At 46.9% G+C, this 23,633-nt stretch overlaps 1 protein-coding gene across 4 annotated transcripts in view; it reads left to right on the top strand.

The window, feature by feature from the left end:
• Positions 1 to 23,633, top strand: part of ERGIC1 (endoplasmic reticulum-golgi intermediate compartment 1) — a 108,515-nt gene that overhangs the window by 22,550 nt on the left and 62,332 nt on the right. For 3 of the 4 annotated variants that reach the window (XM_050962787.1, XM_050962784.1, XM_050962786.1), the window contains exons 2-3: positions 16,206 to 16,328; positions 16,768 to 16,829. In XM_050962787.1, the coding sequence (XP_050818744.1) occupies positions 16,252 to 16,328; positions 16,768 to 16,829 (139 nt within the window). In that variant the 5' untranslated portion in view covers positions 16,206 to 16,251. The remainder of the gene's footprint in view (positions 1 to 16,205; positions 16,329 to 16,767; positions 16,830 to 23,633) is intronic. The other variant, XM_050962785.1, reaches the window with a different exon arrangement.

Here is a 23,633-nt window from a genome sequence, read left to right as displayed (position 1 = left end):
AGAGTGGCCACACTTACAGCAACCAGCGCTGCAAGTGGTGTTAGATGTGGCCACACTGCAGCGCTGTTGGGCGGCTTCAAGGGGGGTTCGGGGAACGCGAGAGCAAACCGGGAAAGGAGACCAGCTTCGCCGCGGTTTGCTCTCGCGTTCCCCGAACCACCCTGCAAACCGCAGGGAAGGAGACCTGCTTGCTCGGGGGTTCGGGGAACGAGAGAGCAAACCGGGAAAGGAGACCAGCTTCGCCGCGGTTTGCTCTCGCGTTCCCCGAACCACCCTGCAAACCGCAGGGAAGGAGACCTGCTTGTTCGGGGAACGCGAGAGCAAACCGGGGAAGGAGACCAGCTTCGCCGCGGTTTGCTCTCGCGTTCCCCGAACCCCCCTGCAAACCGCAGGGAAGGAGACCTGCTTGTTCGGGGAACGCGAGAGCAAACCGCGGCGAAGCTGGTCTCCTTTCCCGGTTTGCTCTCGCATTCCCCGAACCACCCTGCAAACCGCAGGGAAGGAGACCTGCTTGTTCGGGGGTTCGGGGAACGAGAGAGCAAACCGGGAAAGGAGACCAGCTTCGCCGCGGTTTGCTCTCGCGTTCCCGGAACCACCCAGCAAACCTCAGGGAAGGAGACCTGCTTGCTCGGGGTTTGGGGAACGCGAGAGCAAGCCGGGGAAGGAGACCAGCTTGATTACCAGAGGCTTCCTCAGGTATGCTGGGATACCTGCTTATTCCACGGAGGTCAAGAAAAGCGCTGGTAAGTGTCTATACTTGATTACCAGCGCTGGATCACCAGCGCTGGATCCTCTACACCCGAGACAAAACGGGAGTACGGCCAGCGCTACAAACAGGGAGTTGCAGCGCTGGTGGTGCCCTGCCGATGTGTACACCTCCTAAGTTGCAGCGCTGTAACTCCCTCACCAGCGCTGCAACTTTCTGATGTAGACAAGCCCTTAGTTATAAGCCACTCAAGATGGCCACCTGTGGTAGAGTGTGTAGCAGCCCTGTTATTCATTGGGCATTGATGGGACTGCTCTAATTGTCTAGCATTCAAGGACTGTTAGCCCACCATTACTGACAAAGCAAAGATGAATTGTTCCAAAGTCATTGTTTCAGAGCAGTGACCCAAGGAAATGAAAGAACAGTTGGTGGTTCTTCACAACTTGTTTTTCTAGCCCTGCATTGTGTGGCTTGCTTTGTGTTGTAAAATCTGCTCTCCGAGGAGCACTAGAAGGTTTATGTATATGTTCTTGTTCCTTTTTCTTGTCTCCCTTTATATAGTTTTTCTAGAACTCTATAATTTATCATCTTTTTTTGTGTGTTTTGTTTCATTTTTTGGTGTCTTGGCAGAAGAGGTAGTTGTAATGATGGAACATTAGGCACCTCCACACCCCCTCCTTTCATGGAGTTGTGCCATGAAAATCTGCATTACTCTTTTATATTCCCTAGAAGATATGGTGGGAGGAGGGAAACAAGCGTGCACATGTGTTGTGTGTGCACATGCGTTGTACACACATGCCCTCCACTGACCATCTTGCATGCTGAACTACCTGGCAAAACATTAGTGAAGGGCGTTTTTCTTTGAATTTAAATGGTGGTGAGCATTCTTCCCCTCGTACCTCAAATTGTTGAGGAGCTGGAGGTAGGCTTTTAACTCATGCTCCTTCTTGCTTCCAATTCCTATAATACTTTACTTTATTCCCTGACTGTCCTTTGTTTCTCTGACCTGTTATGACTTTCTCTGTGCCCAGGTAGCTGATGTACCATAGGGGTACAAATGCTGTTCAGTAAATCAGCTAGCAGATACAGAATGGAGGCCCCAGAAATACCATAGGGAGTTAGGAAGAAGGTCGTGCCTCTCACACCAACTCTGCCCTCAGTATGACTGTCCCCTGAGACTGAAAAAGGCCTCCTCCTAAACTCAGGCCTACTGTGATTCCATGAAACATGTAGAAGGTGGAAAAAAATATAGTCAGTCCTTCTTTCCTCTCCTCTCCTCTCCTCTGCCCCCTAAATCAGGGGTGGGCAAACTGTAGGCTGGATCTGGCCCACGATCTGTTTTAAGCCGGCCCGCGAGCTGCACCATGCGGCTCGGTCCTGCTTGGCACTCCACCTAGGGCACAGGGTTGGGGGCTGCACCATGCGGCTCCCGGAAGCCATGGTATGACTCCGCTCCGGCACCTATGCGCTCCAATGGGAGCTGCAGGGGCCGTGCTTGTGGATGGGGCAGAGTGCAGAGCCACCTTGCCGTGCCTCCGCATAGGAGCCAGAGAAGAGACATGCTGCTGCTTCCGGGAACTGCTAGAGGCAAGCGCCACTCAGAGCCTGCATCCATTGAGTTTCTCCCCATGCCCCTCCTGCTCTCCAAACCCCTCGACTGCAGCTCAGAGCACCCTTCTGCACCCCAAACCTCTCATCCCTAACCCCAGCCTAGAGCCTGTACCCCCAGCCAGAACGTGCACCAATTCCCGCAACTCTGCCCCAGCCCTGATCCCTCTTCTGACCTCTGAACCCCTTGGTCCCAGCGCAGAGCATCCTCCTACAGCCCAAACTCCTCATCTCCAGCCCCACCCCAGAACCTGCACACTCTCCCACACCGCAACCCCAATTTCATGAGCGTTCATGGCCCACCATACAATTTCTATTTCTTGATGTGGCCCTCGGGCCAAAAAGTTTGCCCACCCCTGCCATAAATACGCTGAAGTTTGGGGGAAGGAGGAAACTTCTCAAGGAAACTTGGTGATGACTCTAATCTCCTCCATACAATATCCAGCCTTTGATAAAACCCTTTCTGGAAATAGAATTATGAATGGAGCCTTTAGCCTACAAATCATTCTGACTTAATCTGGCCCAAATTTATAGTGATTTTTTTCTCTGTGCTCCCTGTCTCCAATCCTCAAATTATTAGTTGTATGATTTATGCAAAATGAGCTGGTGGATTCTAAATTCCAAATGGACAGGTATCCACACAAACAGGCGGCACCTTGGTAGGAAGTCTGAACAGAAGCAGAGACTGAATGAGCCATGGTCTGTGAATTCCTTTCTTGGCGCTAGAGGTGCTCCCTCCAGAAAAATTTTGAGGTGGTGGTGGCTATGTAGGTGCAGCCTGTTCTTTGGACAAATGGAAAACTTGTTTTTGTAGGGCCATCATTTCAGCTCACTTTACCTGAACAGAAATCCTCCTGAACTAATATTCTTATAAATGCTTTCTAAATTGGGATTGTGGTTGCTCAGTTTTCCCTCAGAAACAGCCTGTGTGTTACACAGATGTCTAATTTGATGAATTGCTAGTGATCTTCTGTATCGTGAAATGGCAAATATAAAAATAGGAACTACTACACTGATCTTGGGAGAGTTGATTAGTTGTCCTGGCTGGGTATATGATATCTGGATTGATTGACCCAACTCCGCTTTCTGAGTGGCACCCTCATGATACAACAGTGCGACAGAAATGCCCAGGGAAGGAGGCAGAGACAGTAGTTGGCGAGGATGGTGCATTGGGTGAAGGGGAGGCTGACAAACTCCAAGATTCTGTGTTTTTCTTGTTTTGAGGCTAAATTCATTCTCTTGCTTAATTTTAAAAGATGATTTGTGTGTCTTCCATGACAGCTAAATAGACATAGTTTCTTGGTCGAGTTCACCAGCAGTTGTTGAGCTTTGTCCTTATGCAGTTGTTACATGAATAATTACAGATAGTTTTGTAGTCTAGAAGGATGTGATCTAAAAACTGATTATAAACAAGCCAAAGTTTAAGTTTCAGAGTAGCAGCCGTGTTATCTGTATCTGCAAAAAGAACAGGAGTACTTGTGGCACCTTAGAGACTAACACATTGATATGAGTATAAGCTTTCATGGGCTACAGCCCACCTCATCGGATGCATAGAATGGAACATATAGTAAGGAGATATATATACATGCAGAGAACATGAAAAGGTAGGAGTTGCCCTATCAGCTCTAAGAGGCTAATTAATTAAGATGAGCAATTATCATCAGGAGAAAAAAAAATACTTTTGTAGTGGCAATCAAGATGGCCAGTTTGACAAGAAGATGTGAGGATACTTAACATGGGGAAATAGATTCAATGTGTGTAATAGCTCAGCCATTCCCAGTCTCTCTTCAAGCCTAAACTGATGGTTTGCATATTAATTCAAGTTGAGCAGTTTCTTGTTAGAGTCTGTTTTTGAAGCTTTTCTGTTGCAAGATAGCCACCTTTAAATCTGTTACTGAATGGCCAGAGAAGTTGAAGTGTTCTCCCACTGGTTTTTGAATGTTATGATTCCTGATGTCAGATTTGTGTCCATTTATTCTTTTGCGTAGAGACTGTCTGGTTTGGCCAATGTATGTGGCAGAGGGACATTGCTGGCACATGATGGCATATATCACATTAGTAGAGGTTGCTGGTGAGTATTTGCTTCAGGTTCGGGGGTTGTCTGTAAGCGAGGACAGGTCTGTCTCCCAAGATCTGTCAGAGTGAGGGAACATCTTTCAGGATAGGTTGTAGATATTTGATGATGCACTGGAGAGGTTTTAGTTGGGGGCTGAAGGTGACGGCTAATGGCATTCTGTTACTTTCTTTGTTGGGCCTGTCCTGTAATAGGTGACTTCTAGGTACTCTTCTGGCTCTGTCAATCTGTTTTTTTCACTTCAGCAGGTAGGTTATTGAAGTTTTAAGAATGCTTGATAGAGATCTTGTAGGTGTTTGTCTGGGGGATTGGAGCAAATGCAGTTGTATCTTAGAGCTTGGCTGTAGACAATGGATCGTGTGGTGTGTCCTGGATGGAAGCTGGAGGCATGTAGGTAAGTATAGTGGTCAGTAGGTTTCTGGTATAGGGGGTATTTATGTGACCAAAAGAAAACTGACCAGTATGTTTTAATGAGTGAGCTCTCTGTAAGAAATGAGCATGCTCCCTGTCATGTCAGCCAGGCAGTGGCATATGCCTAGATGCATTTTTATCATTCAAACGTTTTATAAAAAGGAAACATTATGCTCAAGCCTTGCTGGATTCTTGATATAAGAGGTCTGTGGAAAAATACTGTTTGGTTAAGCTCTTTTTGGTTTGCAGCGAGGCTCTAGGTATTGGAGGTTTCTCCCTTAATCTGACTGTCAAGGATGGACATGAATACATAAACATGCACACACATCTTCTCTTGTTTGCAGGAAAGATTTGACAGGGTGAGGGGGCAATAGGGAAAAAACAGTATTTGAGATGGATACACTACCCAGTTCTATTCAAGAGACTACTGCTAGTGCAGTTGTACTGTATACCATTTCATCTTTCTTTGGTTCCATGAATCTGGATTCTTTGGTTCCATAGATCTGAATCTTTTCTGGTATGAAGGTTTGTCAAAAATCCAGTCCAAATGCCCTTGAGTGCTTCTAAAGGGAGAAAAACTGTCTGATTTGTAAGCAAAAAGGAAACTGCCAGTTTAGGTGAAAGGAACACGTGACAATTTAAAAATGTAAAAAACACATTTCAGTCTGAAAATGTAATATTAATAGGTGAAAGAAGAACTAAAGTTACTAGAACTAAAGTAGATTGAAATATTTTTATATTAAATTTTACATTATGCAATTGATAAAGTGATTGATAAAGTGAGGAGGAGGGATAGCTCAGTGGTTTGAGCATTGGCCTGCTAAACCCAGGGTTGTGAGCTAAATCCTTGAGGGGGCCATTTAGAGGTCTGGGGTAAAAATCTGCCTGGGGATTGGTCCTGCTTTGAGTTAGACTAGATGACCTCCTGAGGTCCCTTCCAACCCTGTGATTCTGTGATTATATTTTGTCAGGTTTATTGCATTTCTCCTTTTTATAATAACATCCCCTGTTGGTGTGGCTCTTTCACACAGCTACAGAGTTGCATTTGTGTGTGTCTCTGTCCGACCGTTTCCCCAAATGTCTGTAAGGCGACGAAAAAGGGCCAGGGAATCCGAGGGCAAATACTTGTTTCATCTGAAACTATTTGTAATCATACTTTTTGTTTTAATTGACAAGATTTCAAGCTGATTGTGTCCTACGTAGGCTTTGTTTAACAAAATCTACTTCATGTATGTTGAATTCATTGAAACCTTCTCTTTTGCAATGTTATGAACCTACACAGGAGCAGAGCTGTGCCAGCTATTTCTGAACAAAGTTGTGAATAGCACAGTTCCATCCAGGGGTAAGGGCCTAAGAGCAGCCAGGTTCTGAAAATGGCTTTAACCAAATTGTGCCCCCCTCCATGCTGGCAACAAAATTGCGCTTGGATGAAACTTTTTAAAGCCAGTTTACTAACCTGGTTTGGGTTTTTTTTTTTTTATTATTATCCTGGATAGTGTGGCCTAAACATTCAATGACAGCAAGCATGCCAGGTTTTGGAGCTTGCTTTCTCGGTGTATAAATGGTCCAGTGATATGAGAACGTTTGTGAATGAGTTCAGAAAATGCAGTGCTCTTCTTGCTCTTGTTCCCCGTCCCACTGCGTAAAGGTGAAATAATCCTGGGCAGACAATACTGTGTGGTTCTGTGATGTGGGGGAGCCCCAGGGGCCTCCCATTAAGCAATGCCAATAACCAGCCCTAGAGAGTTCTGAGTTCTGTCATGACAGACTGTAGTGCCCTTGCAGTGTGTGGGCTCGATGACTCTTCAGCTTCCCTCTTGAGTGCAGATGTGTCACTGTGAAGTGGGTTTTCCACCACCCTCATTACACACTTCACTACAGTGAGCTGCGTGACTCCCGCCTGATGTTTGAGCACTTCTGTCCAGGAAGCAGGCTCAGCATGACTAGCATAGAGTCGTGTCTCTTTTTATTTAAAAAACCTTATTCTGTGTATGTTGCAGCTGTCTTCCCCCTCACCATCACCACCACTACCTTGTTGATCACCAACATCCCCTCTCCCTGAGCAGGAGCCTATCCTTGACTCAGTTTAGTTTATTCTACCCAGGGAGGATGCAAGAGGACTGAGAATGTTCCTGAACCAGAAATTTTTGGGGGCAGTTCAAAGTATTAAGTTTCACAGTTTTTTCCCTTACCAGGTTTTATCCTATTTTTCTGTTTATTCCTCTGGAGGCCTTGTATATATTGAGCTGGCGGAATTAAATTTTTATTTTTTTGTAAATTTGATGGTTAATTATAGGTTTTTTTTCTGATTTTTATCTTTAAATAAACTTTCACAGTGGTACTGCAGGGGGCTCCCTGCACGGCCACAGGGTCTGTGACACCTGATTCCTGCAAAAGCAGCAAAGAATCCTGTGGCACCTTATAGACTAACAGACGTCTGTTAGTCTATAAGGTGCCATAGGATTCTTTGCTGCTTTTACAGATCCAGACTAACACGGCTACCCCTCTGATACCTGATTCCTGCAGGCGCAAGGTGAGGGTCCTGGCTTGGCAGAGCAGAGACCCCTGGCCAGAACTGTGAGAAGGAGGACACGCCTCCTGCTGCATGGGAGGCCACTCCACTGCTGAAATGGCCCTTTCCTGGGAATGGCCACGGAGCTCCCAGCTGGTGAGCCAGTGACCAGGGCTGCAGATGGGGCCAGTGATGCTGTCACGGGGCCAGTGAAGCTGAATCACTGTAGGCTCTAGAGCACCTGCCAACTGTTACCAATAGACTTTTTTTCATCTATTTCAGTGTGTCAGGTGAAATCAACCTTTGCCAATCACTAGTTATTTAAATTAAATCTATATTACAGAACCAGGGATTGTGATGGACTCTCTGCCAGCACCAGGCCTCAAGAACACAGCATGCATGGCGGAATACAAATGCCTACAGTGTTGTTCTGCACGGTCAGTACAACAGTGTGCAGCCTAATGAAAATGTAGGGGCAACCTGAATTTTATACTGAAATATCCTAACCTGGGGAATATTGTAATGCTTGTATCATCCATTTTCATACCTTAATTCAATAAAATCCTGTTTTTGAACTCTACTTTAATTTCCAGCTCAACTTGGTCAACAAAATGTTTAGCTCAAATATTATATGAAAGCAGATTTTGACTGTGAAATCTGATACTAGAAAGTTAAGAGTTAATTGCTAAAGAAATTCACAGATTGATTCAGCAAATGTCACCTTTTTCGTGTTTACAGACTGATCCCAAGGTTACTGATTGTTCTAAATTGTTATTTTTCACTCTGTGCTAGTGTGGGCTTTGAGAGTGACAAGAGACACCAGGAATTAGTGACCTGCTTGACTATGAATATAGCTGCTGCACATAGTCGTACTTTTTTTTCTCTGCCCTATGGCACTCGTGCCCAAAATTGTCTGAGCATTTTCACCCAGAGGATAGTTAACACACACATTAGGTGATGTCTAGGGATTATTAATATTTAACTAATTAACAGGGACACTCTGACTTAAAAATCCTTACAAATACCACCTTTGTTTATTAAAACGGAAAGATATCACAAATCTATTATTCGACTGTGCATTTGCATTCCCTTCATTTCACCCAATTAAAAGAGACTAGTCCATTTTACTTTCAGGTACTCCAGCACTAGCATGGTGGTATGGTGCTTGGGTTGCAGTTGTTATGGGGGAATGTATGTTGTTTAAACTTTCTGTAAAAGAAGAATAAAATAAACATTTTTCATGGTGTGAAGTTTTGTAAAAAGCTTGTCTTAATGCAGCCTGTATTTCAGGCTAAACTTGACCTGAGCCTGTTGTTCTAAATCCAGGATGGATTCATTTCTGGATGAGAAGTAACGGTACTTGCTGAAAAGTAGTACTATTGCCAGGAGCTGGTTACTGCAGAAGGTGGCGACTCCATGGTTCTTTCACCATCCATATTCTTATGTTCTTATAGGCATGGAATTCAGGTGGCTTGGTTTATGACAGTTTCACTGATCGGCCATAGATACATCAGCCCCAGTGTAATCAATTTTTTTTTTCATTTCAGTGACATCAGATACATAATTTGTCCTAATGAAATGGACAACCACTCTTAGCATGGGGAATAGGGGAAGAACAATGCTTTGCCCTGACCACATTTCCTAGGCATCTTCCTTTCTCAGTACATGTTGTGCTAATTCAAGACCAGCCACTCTGGGCCCAGTGTCTATCAAAAAGCAGGTGGATGGGGAAGAGGAAGCTGATCTTTAACATACAGTTCTGCTTTGGATAAATACACTTCACTTATAGTGGGGAAAAGAAACAGCTCAGCCTACTGTAAGCATTAAAGTCAAATCTGAATCATATGAAATGTGATGGGGGAAGGGAATCATCTCTTTGCAAATCTCATCATTTATTTATGTCTTTGATAGTATTTGCTGGTGTGTGAATTCTATTCTGCAACTGGGTTGTGTGTGTTGTGGTTTTGCTTGGCTGCTGAGATAATTTTGAGAGATATAAAATGCAGCGCTATAAACAAAAAGTAGAACATCTCTTCCACCCCCCAAAATTCAGTAAACAAGCATAGATGTGTGTGTACATCTTCCTCCTCCCCCAACCTCAGTTTTGTCTGCGGTCTTGCTGAGAGTAGGTGGTTAAGGAATTTAATGTCTCTCTGTAGTGACTCACCAGAATGATTCACTAGTGCGTGGAAATAGACTGACCCCAAGAGTCACTTAACTACTCTGAAAGGCTGGATTGGGTGGCATGCTTAGCATCGCTTGCCCTTTCTGGTCTGGAGGCTGCTATTCTGTTCTCCCCATGTGCATTCCTTTATGGTGGGGCCCATAGTTTGCCTCCAGGTCCAATGAGGGGATCTGCAAACCTCACTATTCCTGCATGTGTTGACAGGAGCAGCTCCTGTATACTAGGTAGTGAGGGTATGTCTACACTGAGTTTTTAAACATGTGGCTGCAAGTCTTAGAGCCCCCAGGTCTACAGACTCAGGCTTGCAGGGCTCACACTACGGTGCTAAAAACAGCTGTGTAGACATTTGACCTTGGGCTACAGCATTCACTCTGTAGCCTGCAGTAGGGATGGGGTTCAGATCACAAGCGCAAAGTCTGCACAGGTGTTTTTAGTGCAAAAGCACAACCCCAAATCAGCAGACTCAAGCTCTGTGACTCGCTTGCACTGGTTTTAAAATAGAGTGAAGATTTACCCAGAGATACTCATCTAGATGTAGGGAGGAGAACATCTTGATTCCTGTCAAATAAATTCCTCCAGATGCCAAGGGTCCCCTCTGCTGCTAATACTTACCCACCAGGCAGCTTGATTTCTTTTCCTTTGTTGACACTTCGTACTCTCTTAGGTGTGCACTTCTTTTTTTGTGTACGAAGATCACTGTATCTTAAAGGGATGTTATTGCAGAATTTCATGTCACTCTTACAAAAGCTGTAAGGTGTACCACTGAGTTGTTTACATGCCACATACCGATGGTGTGGCCTTTGAATTTATTTAAAATACTTTGGGATCCTTTGGATTGGCAGCTGCTGTGCAAGTGTCAGGTCAGTAATATACACTCCTCCCACCCCAAAAAGCCCTGTACACTCCTCTGTACAGTGGGGTAAAGTGCTTCATGCCAACTAATGTGACAGACTCCAGATCATCTGAGTCTGAATCCTGCACAGCCTGCAATGGACTCGCGTTCTGGTTGATGGGCACAGTTGATGCCTGTTCTCTCTGTGGGAGAGTCACATCCCAGATAGGTGCTCAGTGTGTAAATCCTTCTCTTTTGAGAGCTCGTACATCTAGGGACATGTGATTAAAGCTGCATCTACTCAAACATTCAATACTTGTCACTTCAGACTCAGAGAAGGTAGCTGCCTCCAAAGAATGACTGAAAGGGTCTATTTCAGTGACAGCTCTCGTGAGCACACACACTGCCTTAGGGTTCAGCGAAAGGAAGGCAGGAAAGAAGATGCAGTCAGAACTGGCACCAACTGCGCTGACTGCCCCAGTGCGAGTTGCCTTTATGTCAGCGCTGGTTTCAGGGCCAGCACTCCTGATGCCAACAATGTCGTTATTAGAGCTGACAAAGGTGAGACTGAAAGAGAGCTGAGCAGAGCCCAAGCATGGATTCAGGCATAGGGAGATGTCATGCTGTAAGGAGGGGAGAAGCTTCGCTCCAAAGGCAAGGCATTGAAGTCTGCCGTTAGGTCAGGAATGATGCACAGTGAACTAGTACAGACTTAGATGCAGACTGTGCCAATTATGGGTCAGTGATGTGCCCTCACAGAATTATTGAGATCCCTTGCAGAGACACAGTCTGTACCAGAGAGATGCCCGGAACTGGAGCTGAAATATTATTCCACAACATCGGTGTTCAAAGAGTCATATTTTCTTCACTGCTGCTGGATTATGCCTTCCCTGTGGTGTCGAGCAAGGATGCCTGTCTTCTGAGAGTGACCTGAGGGCTGGTAGCTGACATCCCTGTGGTATGGTTTCCACTGTCAAAGCAGTGTGAGTGCGGCAACCCCAAAGTCCCTGCACCTCCTAGGAGTCAGCGATAGCCTAGTGCAGTGGTTCTCAATCGGGGACAGCAGTACCCCTAAGGGTATGCAAAGGTCTTCCAGGGTGTACATCAGCTCATCTAGATATTTGCTTAATTTGACAACAGACTACATAAAACGCATTAGCGAAGTCAGTACAAACTAAAATTTCATACAGACAATGACTTGTTTATACTACTCTATATACAATACACTGAAATGTAAGTACAATATTTATATTCCAGTTGATTTATTTTATAATTATATGGTAATAATAAGAAAGTAAGCAATTTTCCCATAATAGTGTGCTGTGACACTTCTATATTTTTATGTCTGATTTTGTAAGCAAGTAAAAGTGAGGTGAAACTTGGGGGTATGGAAGACAAATCAGACTCCTGAAAGGAGTAGAGTAGTCTGGAAAGGTTGAGAGCCACTGGCCTAATGGACTTCCTGAGTAGGCAATCTGTGACCAATTGTAAATGGTCCTTGCACAGATCCATCACAGGACCAATATTCCGTTATTGGGGATCCTCCATAATAGACTTGCTTGCTACTAAGGACAATGCCAAGTATTGCAACTTTTCCTCTAGAGGTGGCCTCCATCCAGGATTGTTGCCAGATGTAGATTGTAAGCCTAGTACAATGGGGCCGTAGGTGCTATGGGAATAATTATTAATTATTTATATCTAGTGGTTGGCTTACAAACCTTTATGATCTAGAGCATAATGTCTTACAAATTTGTGAGCACTTGCAGAGATAAGTTAGACTTATTTATACATCTCCAATCTCTTTTCCCCCCCCACCCCCACCCCAGTCCTGCTAGGCTCTTGGCCTCAATGACTTCTGTGTGGTCTTGAGTTCTGCTGGCTAACTGTGGTGTGTTTTCTCTCCAGATCCATCCCTAGAGGTGTGGTCCCTCCTGCCAGTGCTGCTTTCTGTCTTGACCGTTGCAGCATCCTGCTCCAACCCCTAAATGTAGTTGCCTAGTTCACCTACCTTTTCTGCTACTCAGGCCACATATCAGCGTTTGCCCCATGTGAAGTTTAAAACTTGTACTACCTCCCTAAGTTCTCCTTTCTGCCTACAATCCAAGCGCCTCTCACCACTCTTTTTGTGTCCTTCCTCCACGGTTTGTTATGGGACCCCTTCCTATCCCCTTCTAAAAGCTTGCCAGTTCCACAAAGCATTCCTCTTATCAGATGCAATCCATTCACTTTGCTCTGTACTGCACTTTGCATATGGGTATGTCTGTACAGTATTTTGGAGTCCATGGGAGTGAGCCTCCCAGCCTGGGTCAACAGACTCAGGGTAGCAGGGCTCATGCTAGAGCTCTAAAAATAACTGTTTAGACTTTGCTTTGAAGTTGCAGCTTGGGCTGGAGCTGGGGCTCTGAAGCCTGTCCCTCTCCCCAGCTTTCAAAGCCCAAGCTCCAGCCTGAACTGAAACGTCAAAGCACTGTCTACAGAGCTATTTTTAGAGCTCTAACATGAGCCCATGAGTCTGTTGGCCTGGGCTCTGAGGCTTGCTTCCTTGAGCTCCAAAATGCTGTGTAGACATCATGTGTCTTCAGACTGTGAGCTCCTCAGGCTAGGGCTTGATTTTCTTGGTGCACTTTGTCTGTTGTGCCGTGCTTGGGTATTAAATGTTTGTAAAGTGCTTTGAGATTCTCATGTGACAGGTACTATAGAGGTACAAAGTGTTGTGATCAGAGAGGCTTGGGCCCTGAAGTCTGGATCTGGCTCCAAAGGCTTGCGGAGTTGAGGGATATTTAAGATCCAGAGTTTTGGCTCAGTTCTGTCTCTAGTTATGATTTTATTAAATGGGAGAGGATTGGGAATACAACTCAAGCAGCTTAGAAAATGGAGAGACTTGATTTATTTTTCAGTAGGTGATTACAGCCAGCAGATAGATAAATGCTCGTGACAGGTCACAGGTCAGTTTATGTTGGTGGTTTGTCCCACCAACTTTGACTCTGTCCCTCTTTAGAGATTTCCTGTATAAATAAATCTAAAAATATTTGGTTTTGGAGGGGGAGGGGACTGTAAAGAGGCCTTAAGGAGGTGGGTGCCATTTAGGTGACTAAAATGGGAGAGGGCGCTATTTTGAAAGCAGCTTTTCTCGTATTCAAATACCTGTATATTCTGCATTTATTTTTATCCTGCGATGGGTCATAACTTTAAAACTAGTGAACATTTCTCACTCTAAAAACAGGCTTCCTTTTATAGTGTACACATGGCGGTGGTTTTACTACATTCAGCATAGAACTATTTCCTATTTTCCAGTTGTTCAGTAACACTCCAAAGCCGTTGCTGTGCCTCTCTCTCCATTGACTTTCTCGCCTTGCCAATCCATTATTGTGATTTCAGTGAGACGACGCCAGTGTTGAGCGTTTAATGGGCCGTGAGCAGGAAGTTCAGCTATTTCCTCCTCCTGTGAGACCATGATGTCATCAGCTGTTCTGGGTCACTTTATCATCTGCTGCTGCTGTTGCTTTGGTGCATGTGGAAAGAATGTAAACAGCGCTTTCCAGATGTTCTCAGGGTGGCTGCAGACCCATAAATGGGCTGTTTAGTTCAGGAGCATTAGTAATGTGTTTAGGGGGTGGCAGTGATTAGAGTAATAAAAATGTATAGTGCTATAAGCATCCAGCACAGCATGTGCTGTTAGTTACATCACATATGAGCAAAAGCTGGCAAGGGGGGGGGGGGGCAGTTCCTGCTGTGTATGTATATGGTCTCATTGGTGCAGTATCTGAGCATCTCATAGACACTAATGAGTTTAGCCTCCTAGCACACCAGGGAGGATTTCACAGGTGGGTAACTGGGACAGTGGATGATTAAGTGATTTGTTTTGTGGCTTAGTCAGGCACTGAACCCAGATACGTGATGTTCCCAGGGCCTTAACCATAAGATTATTTTTATTATTATACTTTCCTGTTTCTCCTCCCTCTCTCCCTCCCAAACCATCACCCCCAACTTTGAACCCCGGATAAAATTAAACAATAGAAAAGTATTCTAGTAAGTCTGTGGCAGGCAGGTGCTAGTCTTTGTTAACCCATTCTGCCTCCAAGTGGTGACTAAGGAGCTTGTTATGCGGATGTTCTAGTCAAACTAATGATGAAAGAATCCCAAAAGGCATTCTAGTTGTTTTCACAATCCCCCCCAAAATAGCAGATTTGGTGCTAGTGAAAGGTGCTGGATAGGTAATTTTGGAGCTGGTGGCCTCTGACCCATAATAGGCATAGCACAGATTGCAGCAGCAGAGTGAAGGTCTTCCACTCTGAGCTCTCAGTGCTCAAAAAGAGATCCCCTCTAGGTGGGAGGCTAGGTAAGTGCTGCTGGTCCATAGATTAATTAAACTAGTCCAGAGTGGGTAGATAAAATACAGCAAGGCCATGGCAGCTAATTGCTAGAGTGGGAGACTTTTTCTGGCTCTGCCAAGTTTGTCGTGTCACCTTGTGCAAGTCATTTAACTTCTCTGTACCACTGTGTCCCCCATCTGAAAAATGGGGATGATGTTGCTTCCTTACCTCACAGGGTGCTGTGAAGTGCTTTGAGACCCTTAGATAAATACTGAGGTTGACTATAAACAAAATACTTTAACTAGTGTTTTAAAAGGAAGCTACCTATTGAATTTTAGAAAGTCAAAGAGAGGGTGGAAAAATGAATCTTAGCCTTGTATCTTCTCTGTGTGAAAATGCAGGTTATTATAGTGTCCAGTTTGGGATTGGAAAGGTCTTATCTATCTCGCTGCAGCTGGAAACAAGGACTTCAGGGTGAACCATCAAACCTCATTGCACCACTAGGGAATTGAAAAACAAACAAACAGAAAAACCCCAAGGCTATTTTTGAGGGGAAGCAGTCATTTCACACTTCATGGTGTAAGGTTTTTTCAATGGACTAATTAATTTTTATTGAGTGCTGGAAAATCTGATGTCAGACCTGCATTGCAGCAGGGCATGGTGGAGCTCAAGTTGATTGGAAATTATATAGCCATGATCATAAGGCAGTGAAAGTTTAACTATGGGAGTTTAAAATAGCAAAGCTGAGCCATGTTGATATTAAAACACATGACTGAATAGAAATAATGGTCTAATATTAAACTAGTTTTCTTTTCTTGAGGGAGGAAGCAAAATGCTTGGCTGGTTTCTCTCCCAATATTTGTTGTCCAAGTATAGGTTTCTTACCTCAATACCTTGACTTTTTCTTTTTTTTTTTATTATTGCTGGGAGATAGGTGTTTGCAGCCCCCCCCCCCTCCCCAAGCCCACAAGTTATAAGTTGCTTTGTGGATTTCTGGCAGTCGTTTACGTTTGTCTCATTGTAGCACATACAACCTTGGTGTAACTCCACTGAAGTCAGCTGGATGAATGTTGCCCCTTAAGTTTCCTGGCAACTGAAGCCAAAGCTTCCTGGAGTTTTTTCCAGGCTTCTTCCATGAATCTCTGCTGCCATGTCACGGTTCTTTGGTTTTATTGATTTCAGCTAGGGGAAGGTCTAAATACCTGCTCCCCGTTCCACCTGAACCCACTCAGGTTCCCATGTGAAAGGAGCTCTTCAGTCTTAACAGACCTATTCTTTAATTAGGTTGCCTTTCTGCATTTTTCTTCCTAGTTCATAGGAGCTAATTGACTGAACAGCTTTGCTCGTTACAGCAGGATTAATTTAAAAGAGACAATTGTTTCTGTAATTCAGGTTTGGGGCTTGGGAGATGCTCCTTTTAGAAAATCTGTTCTGTGGATCGTGCTGTGAAAAACAGAAAAAGACCGGGCCCAGTAGGTTAATGTGCAGACTTTTAGTCTCCAGAGATCTGGATTCAAAACTTTATTTCCCTAAATGAAAATATATGTATGTATTCTTCTCCTAGTCCCTGGGTATGCTTTTCAGTACCTCGAAAGTGACTGTCCAGTCCCATGACACTAGCAGCCTGTCTGATATTCCATCCCTGTCCAAAGTGGGTGCTGTTGGTGAGGACAGGGGAGCTTTGGGGGTGAGCATGTGTGTGGAGAGCCTGCCTGGTTTGTACTGAGTTCCTTGCATTCATGAGCCCATAGTTTGAATACAAAAAATTTGAAAAGGGAAAAGAATACTCTTTCTGATGACATCATTGATTATACAATGGTCTATAATTTATCCACCATAACCTATTTCCCTCCAATGCTAGCTAACTAGCTAGAGTGCAGAGACCCATGAGAGCAAGGCAAGGGAAGTAGAGGAGAGAGCTTGCAAAGGTGGAGCCAAAAAGTAACGAAGTTACATAACTGTACAAAAGGAAAAGGCTTTGTGGTTTTTTTCATGTACTTCTGCAAAATGAAAAATGTTGTTGGAAACCTGAATGGAAAAATCCTGAGTATCATTGAACCCTGCAGGGACATGAAGTATATTGAAATATTCCACCTGGTTTATGGCTGTTGCTTTTCCTCTTTCAGGTTTGATATCTACAGGAAGGTGCCAAAAGACCTCACACAGCCAACCTACACAGGAGCTATTAGTAAGTACCAGCTCTCATTGCTGCCTGTGCATACCCCGGTCTAAAATTAGTATTTCTTCTGGCCTCCCTCTAAAAGGTATGATTTTTTTAAAGGGATATTAAACACATGAGAAAAGACGTCTTCTGTAGCTGAGGCAGCTTGCTGTGACGAGTCTGTGCTCTTGTACGGAGGAGCTGTGACGGCAATTTGTTTTAGAACTATATGGACGGAAAATGTCAGAAAGGGAGCTGTTAAAATTTTGCAGGCTCTGAATTACAAACAATTATCTCTGACCCAGGCTGAAGTAGATAGGGAGCTGCTAGCTCCCTCCCTTGATGGGTGTGTGCCTGCTCCAAACAGACTTTGCAATTCTTGCCCCTCCTCCTGCCCTGCCTCTTCCCTCAACGGCTTACCCCCTGCTCACTTCTCTTCCTCCACACCCCCCCATCACTTGTTCTCCACTCTCACTCCCAGCGCTCCCAGGACTCACCAGCTCCCTGCAGAGCCAGGCTAGGAGGAGCTGACGTGGAGCCTGCCCACCTGCCCAATCGGGGCACAGCGGGGGGTTGGTCCCCAGAGCAAGGGGCTGAGGCGGGGAGGGATCAGTCCCCGTAGCAAGGGGCGAGGGCTGGGGCAATCGAGGCAGAAGGGGAGGGTGGAGAAGTTCCTCCCCCCCGGCGATGGCACCTACCTCTTGGAGGCTGGTCTGGAAGCCAGCCACTGCTCTCTGTCAGGTGTTAGCAGCTGAGCAGAGAGCAGCTCCTCCATTTGGCTCCAGCTGCTGCTCTTCCTACCCCTGAGTGATGGAGACCGGTTACTGTGGCCAACAGTCAGCCCTGCTGACTGGGTTCCTCTAGGAACACCTGGCAACCCTAGCTTTGGACTCAGCTATTTTTAAATAATTTTGTATAGTCTGGAGACTTTGCCGCTTCTGGATCATTAATTAATTGACCGCTTTTCTGGATCATCAATGAATATGTTGAACAGCACAGGTTCCAATATAGACACCTCTCTCCATTGTGAAAACTGATCATTTATTTCTACCCTTTCTTTCCTATGTTTTAACCAGTTACTGATCTGGGAGAGGATCTTCCCTGTTATCCTATGACTACCTAGTTTCCTTAAGAGCCTTTGATGAGGGACCTTGTCATAGGCTTTCTGACAATCTGGATACACCATATCGACTGGATCAGCCTTATCCACACGCTTGTTGACTCTCTCAGAGAGCTCTAATAGATTGGTGATGCATGACTTCCCTTTACAAAAGCCATATTGACTCTTCCCAACAAATCATATTTACGTATGTATTTGAAAATTCTGTTCTTTACTATAGTTTCTACCAATTTACCCCCTACAATGTGGGACAATACTGCACATTTGTCACCTGAAAAGAACACCGCTCATATGGGAATCTTCCTGCACATCCTCTGCAGTGAAGATCAATACAAAGAACTCATTTAGCTTCTCTGCAATGGCCTTGTCTTCCTTGAGTGCTCTTTTAACACCTTGGCTGTCTAGTGGCCCCACTGCCGGTTTGGCAGTGTGGCAAACTCAGGACACTTAGCTACCAAGCGTGGGTAGTAATAAATCCCAGAAGGCTTAACCATGGAGGAATAAGGTTCAGCTGGAACAGGGGTTACCAGGGAGGTAATTAGTTTCAGCTGGCCCCAATGGCTGGAAACCTTTTTAAACCCTCACTGGCAGGGAAGCAGGGGGGAGGAGAGAAGTAGAGTAGCTGCCAGCGAGTAGAGGCAGCTGAACTCTAAAAACTTTTCTTGCAAGGCAGGTTGCACTCTCCCCAGAAGGAGAGGAAAACAGAACAAGGGCCTGACTGAGAAGGGATCAGCCAGACCCTGCACGACTGTGAAGGGCTTTTGCTTTGCCCAAGCCTGTGTCTCCAAGGCTGAGGAGGACTGAGCTAGGAGAGGAGAGACAGGTACTTTGCCACACGTGGTGTCAGGAGTAGGATGTACTAGTGAGTGTGGCTCGGTGGCAAGCCATCACAGGGCAAGGTGTAAAAAAAAAAAAAAAAAAAAAGAGAGAGGAAAAAAAAATTTTTTTTCTTTGGGGAAAAATGGAGGATGTGCTGAAGGCGTTGATGCAGGCCACCGCGGCTCAGCAGGAGGCTACCCGAGTACAGGTGACGGCCCAGCGAGAGTCCGTGCAGGTGCAACAGGAGACCAACCAGCTGCTGATGAGCCAGGCGGCCCAAGATCGAGCCACCCTGACCGAGGTAGTGAACCGGTTGAAGGCCCTGACTACGATGACGCACGCGGCCCAGGGGACCTGGCCGCTACGGGCAAGCAACTACTTACAGGAGATGACAACGGATGACGATATAGAGGCGTATCTCCTCGCGTTCGAGAGGATGGCACTACGGGAGGCCTGGCCCCAAGACCAGTGGGCAGGTCTGCTGGCTCCATTCCTGTGTGGGGAGGCCCAGAAAGCCTACTTCGACATGACCGCAGAAGCATCTATGGATTACCCTCGGCTGAAGGCGGAAATCCTGGCGAGGGCAGGCGTGACGCCAGCCATAAGGGCCCAGCGCTTCCACGAGTGGAAGTACCGGGAGGACAAACCACCGAGGTCCCAGCTATTTGATTTGATACACCTTGCGCGGAAGTGGCTCCGCCCCGAGGCCCGTGGGCCGGAGAAGGTAGTAGAGACCCTGATATTGGACAGGTACATGAGAGAATTGCCGCTGGACATACGGGGGTGGGTCCGCCTAAATGATCCCTCCTCTTATGACGATCTAGTTGCTCTCGTGGAGAGGCATTTGGCAGCCCAAGAACTTTCTCCGACCCCCGAGGGAGGAAGGCGCCAGTATCGGAGACCAGCTTCTGCACCGAGGCCCCGGTTTGCCCCAGCTCCAGGCCGGAAAATGGAGGGGAGGCAGGAGGCGGAAGAGCCGCCGGCAGTCCCGGAGAGACGGGAGGACTGGGGAAGAAAGGCTCAGAGGATAAATCCCAGCAGCCCGAAAAATAGGGGGCTGCCCCGAGGGAAGTACCGCTGTTACGCCTGTGGTGATTTAAGGCATATTGCTGCCCAATGCCCTAATCTAGGAGAGCCCATGCAGTGTTAACTGGGAGATATAGGGGGACCATGCGAGCTAATAAGTCTAGTCGGGGTTGCGATGGTCCCCCATAGGTACACTAGGCCCGTTAAGCTGATTGGTATAGAGACCACAGCTTTAATAGACTCGGGGAGTGCAGTCACACTGGTCTCAGGGAAGCTGGTCAGGCCGGACCAACTATCCCAGGCCAAGCGCTCGGGAATATCCTGTGTACATGGGGATATCAGCTATTGCCTGACTGTCCCCGTACGCATAGAAGTTCTAGGGAACCCCGCTGAGTTGACAGTGGGAGTCGTCCCGAAACTCCCTTACCCTGTCCTTATCGGACGAGACTTCCCAGGGTTTGATGGCCTACTCCCCGGGGACGAGGGAGAAGGAAAGAAGGACTCTGGGATCCAAAGGGTGGCCCAGATCGGGGACCCTCTCCCCACCTTCCACGAGTTTAGCCAGGATGTGTTCTCCCCACCGGGGAAGTCCAGGAAGACTCGGAGGGAACAGAGGGCGGATAAAAGGAAGGGGACGAGGATCCTGACACAGTACCTGACACCTACACTAGCAGGAGAAAGAAGGAACTCAACTGACAGTGGGACGGGGTCGGCCAACTACAACCCAATTGTTGGACCAGGTTCCCCAGGCTCTGTCCCTGAGGGAGAAACGGAGGTAGACCCCCCCGAAATAGGGCCAATAGGGACCGCGCGTGGGACTTTTGGTCAGGATCAGGCCAATGATCCCATATACCACAACATTTTTAAGGAAGTAGTCGAGGGAAATGGGGTCCCAGTGCAGGGGAGAACTAAGGGCCCAGGGCCGTATTATATGATTAAAAAAGATCTTCTGTATAGAGTAGTCCGCGTCCAAGAGCAAGTCATCGAACAACTCTTGGTCCCCCGGAAGCATCAAAAAGCGGTTATGGATCTGGCCCACAGTCATCTATTTGGGGCCCACCTAGGGATGGATAAGACCCTTGATCGGATCCTACAGAGGTTTTTTTGGCCTGGTATTTATGCGGCCGTCCGGCGATATTGTTCCTCCTTTCCGGAGTGCCAAATACATGGGCCCAGACCATACTTAAGGGCCCCTCTGGTACCTCTGCCAATTATTGAGGTTCCATTCGAACGAATAGCTATGGACATAGTGGGGCCATTGGAGAAGTCGGCCCGGGGCCATCAATACATCCTGGTAGTACTAGATTACGCCACCCGATACCCCGAGGCCATCCCCCTACGGAATGCCATGTCCAAGACCATAGCCAAAGAGCTAGTCCAGATATTCTCCAGAGTAGGGATACCTAAGGAGATCCTGACGGACCAAGGGACCCCCTTTGTTTCTAAACTGATGACGGACTTGTGTACCATGCTCCACATACGGACCCTCAGAACGTCGGTCTACCACCCCTAGACCAATGGCCTCGTTGAACGTTTTAATAGGACGTTGAAGAGCCTGTTACGGAAGGTGATTAGCCGCGACGGAAAAGACTGGGATGCCCTGCTACCTTATGTACTGTTTGCCGTACGGGAAGTTCCTCAGGCTTCCACTGGATTCTCTCCCTTCGAGCTGTTATATGGTCGACACCCCAGGGGCATACTGGACCTGGCTAAAGAAGACTGGGAAGAGCAGCCGAACCCAGGGAGAAACGTTGTGGAACATGTGCTGCAAATGAAAGACCGAATAGCCCGAGTCACCCCTCTTGTGCGCGAACACATGGAGAAGGCCCAAGGGATGCAACGGACGTACTACAATCGTCAAGCACGGTCCCGGAAGTTCCAGGTGCAGGACCAGGTGATGCTGCTCATACCCACGGCGGAGAGCAAGCTCCTGGCCAGATGGCAGGGGCCCTATGAGGTAATCGAAGCCGTAGAAGAAGTTGACTATAAGGTCCGGCAGCCAGGTCGCCGGAAGCAGGAGCAGATCTACCATATAAATCTGCTGAAACCTTGGCGGGATAGAGAAGCTCTGGTAGCTGTGCTAGGGGCACCATCCCCTAAAGGTGATCAGCCCAACCTGGAATATCCCTAGAGCTGACCCCGGAACAACGATCCGAAGTGATCAGCCTGATCAAACGCAACCAAGATGTGTTCTCAGAAAAGCCAGGCAGGACTACTGAGGTTCACCATCACATCTTCACAGAACCTGGAGTGAAGGTGCACGTTAAGCCATACCGGATCCCAGAGGCCAAGAGAGAAGAGATTACGAAAGAGGTCAGGAAGATGCTGGCCTTAGGAGTCATTGAAGAGTCTCATAGTCAATAGTCTAGTCCTGTGGTTTTAGTGCCTAAGCCAGACGGCAGTATGAGGTTCTGCAATGACTTCCGCAAGCTAAACGAGGTGTCCCGATTTGACGCCTACCCTTTACCCAGGATAGACGAGCTGATTGACAAACTGGGAAAAGCCCGTTTCATGTCTACCCTTGATCTTACTAAGGGCTATTGGCAGATCCCTCTGGCTAAAGCCGACAAGGAGAAGACGGCCTTTGCAACCCCAGAAGGACTATATCAGTATACTGTTCTTCCTTTTGGATTGCATGGGGCCCCCGCTACCTTCTAGCGGCTGATGGACAAACTGTTACGGTCCCATCGGGAGTACGCTGCTGCCTATCTTGATGACATCATCATATATAGCCCCGACTGGGAGACGCACCTAAGAAAGGTAGAGGCAGTCCTGGATACCCTGAGAAAGGCCGGACTGACTGCGAATCCCTCCAAATGTTCGATCGGATTAGCTGAGGCCAAATACCTTGGATATATTGTGGGGAGGGGCGTGGTGAGGCCCCAACTCAACAAGCTAGACGCTATACAGAAGTGGCCCCAACCACTCCGGAAAAAACAGGTCCGAGCATTCCTGGGACTCGTGGAGTACTATAGACGTTTCATTCCCCACTTCGCCACCAGGGCATGCCCACTCACGGACCTGACCAAGGCTCGGGGCCCAGATATAGTAAAATGGTCTGCTGAGGCCGAAGCCACTTTTGCAGATCTGCGAACGGCCCTCTGCACAGACCCCGTGCTGATAGCCCCAGACTGGAGGGAGAAGTTTATCCTGCAAACAGATGCCTCTGAAGTAGGGCTGGGGGCGGTGCTCTCACAAATGGTCGGAGATGACGAACACCCCGTCCTCTTCCTCAGTAGAAAGCTCCTGCCTAGGGAACGGAAGTACGCCATAGTGGAAAATGAATGCTTGGCGGTAAAATGGGCCGTTGAAAGCCTCTGCTACTATCTACTCGGACGGAGGTTTACCCTGGTCACGGACCATGCTCCGTTGCAGTGGATGCACCAAAACAAGGACAAAGATGCGAGAGTAACGAGATGGTTCCTATCGCTTCAACCCTTCCACTTCACGGTACGACACAGGTCGGGAGCCCAACATGGCAATGCGGATGGCTTGACAAGGGTGCACTGCTTTCTGACCCAAGTAGCCCAACCCCATAGTGTTGAGCGGGGGGGGGGGATATGTGGCAAACTCAGGACACTTAGCTACCAAGCGTGGAGTAGTAATTAGTCCCAGAAGGCTTAACCATGGAGGAATAAGGTTCAGCTGGAACAGGGGTTACCAGGAAGGTAATTAGTTTCAGCTGGCCTCAATGGCTGGAGACCTTTTTAAACCCTCACTGGCAGGGAAGCAGGGGGGGAGGAGAGAAGTAGAGTAGCTGCCAGCGAGTAGAGGCAGCTGAACTCTAAAAACTTTTCTTGCAAGGCAGGTTGCACTCTCCCCAGAAGGAGAGGAAAACAGAACAAGGGCCTGACTGAGAAGGGATC

The sequence above is a fragment of the Gopherus flavomarginatus genome, chromosome 7, assembly GCF_025201925.1.
Source record: "Gopherus flavomarginatus isolate rGopFla2 chromosome 7, rGopFla2.mat.asm, whole genome shotgun sequence".
NCBI lineage: Eukaryota > Metazoa > Chordata > Testudines > Testudinidae > Gopherus > Gopherus flavomarginatus.
Note: the sequence above shows the minus strand (reverse complement) of the source record. Positions and strands in the feature narration are given on the sequence as shown.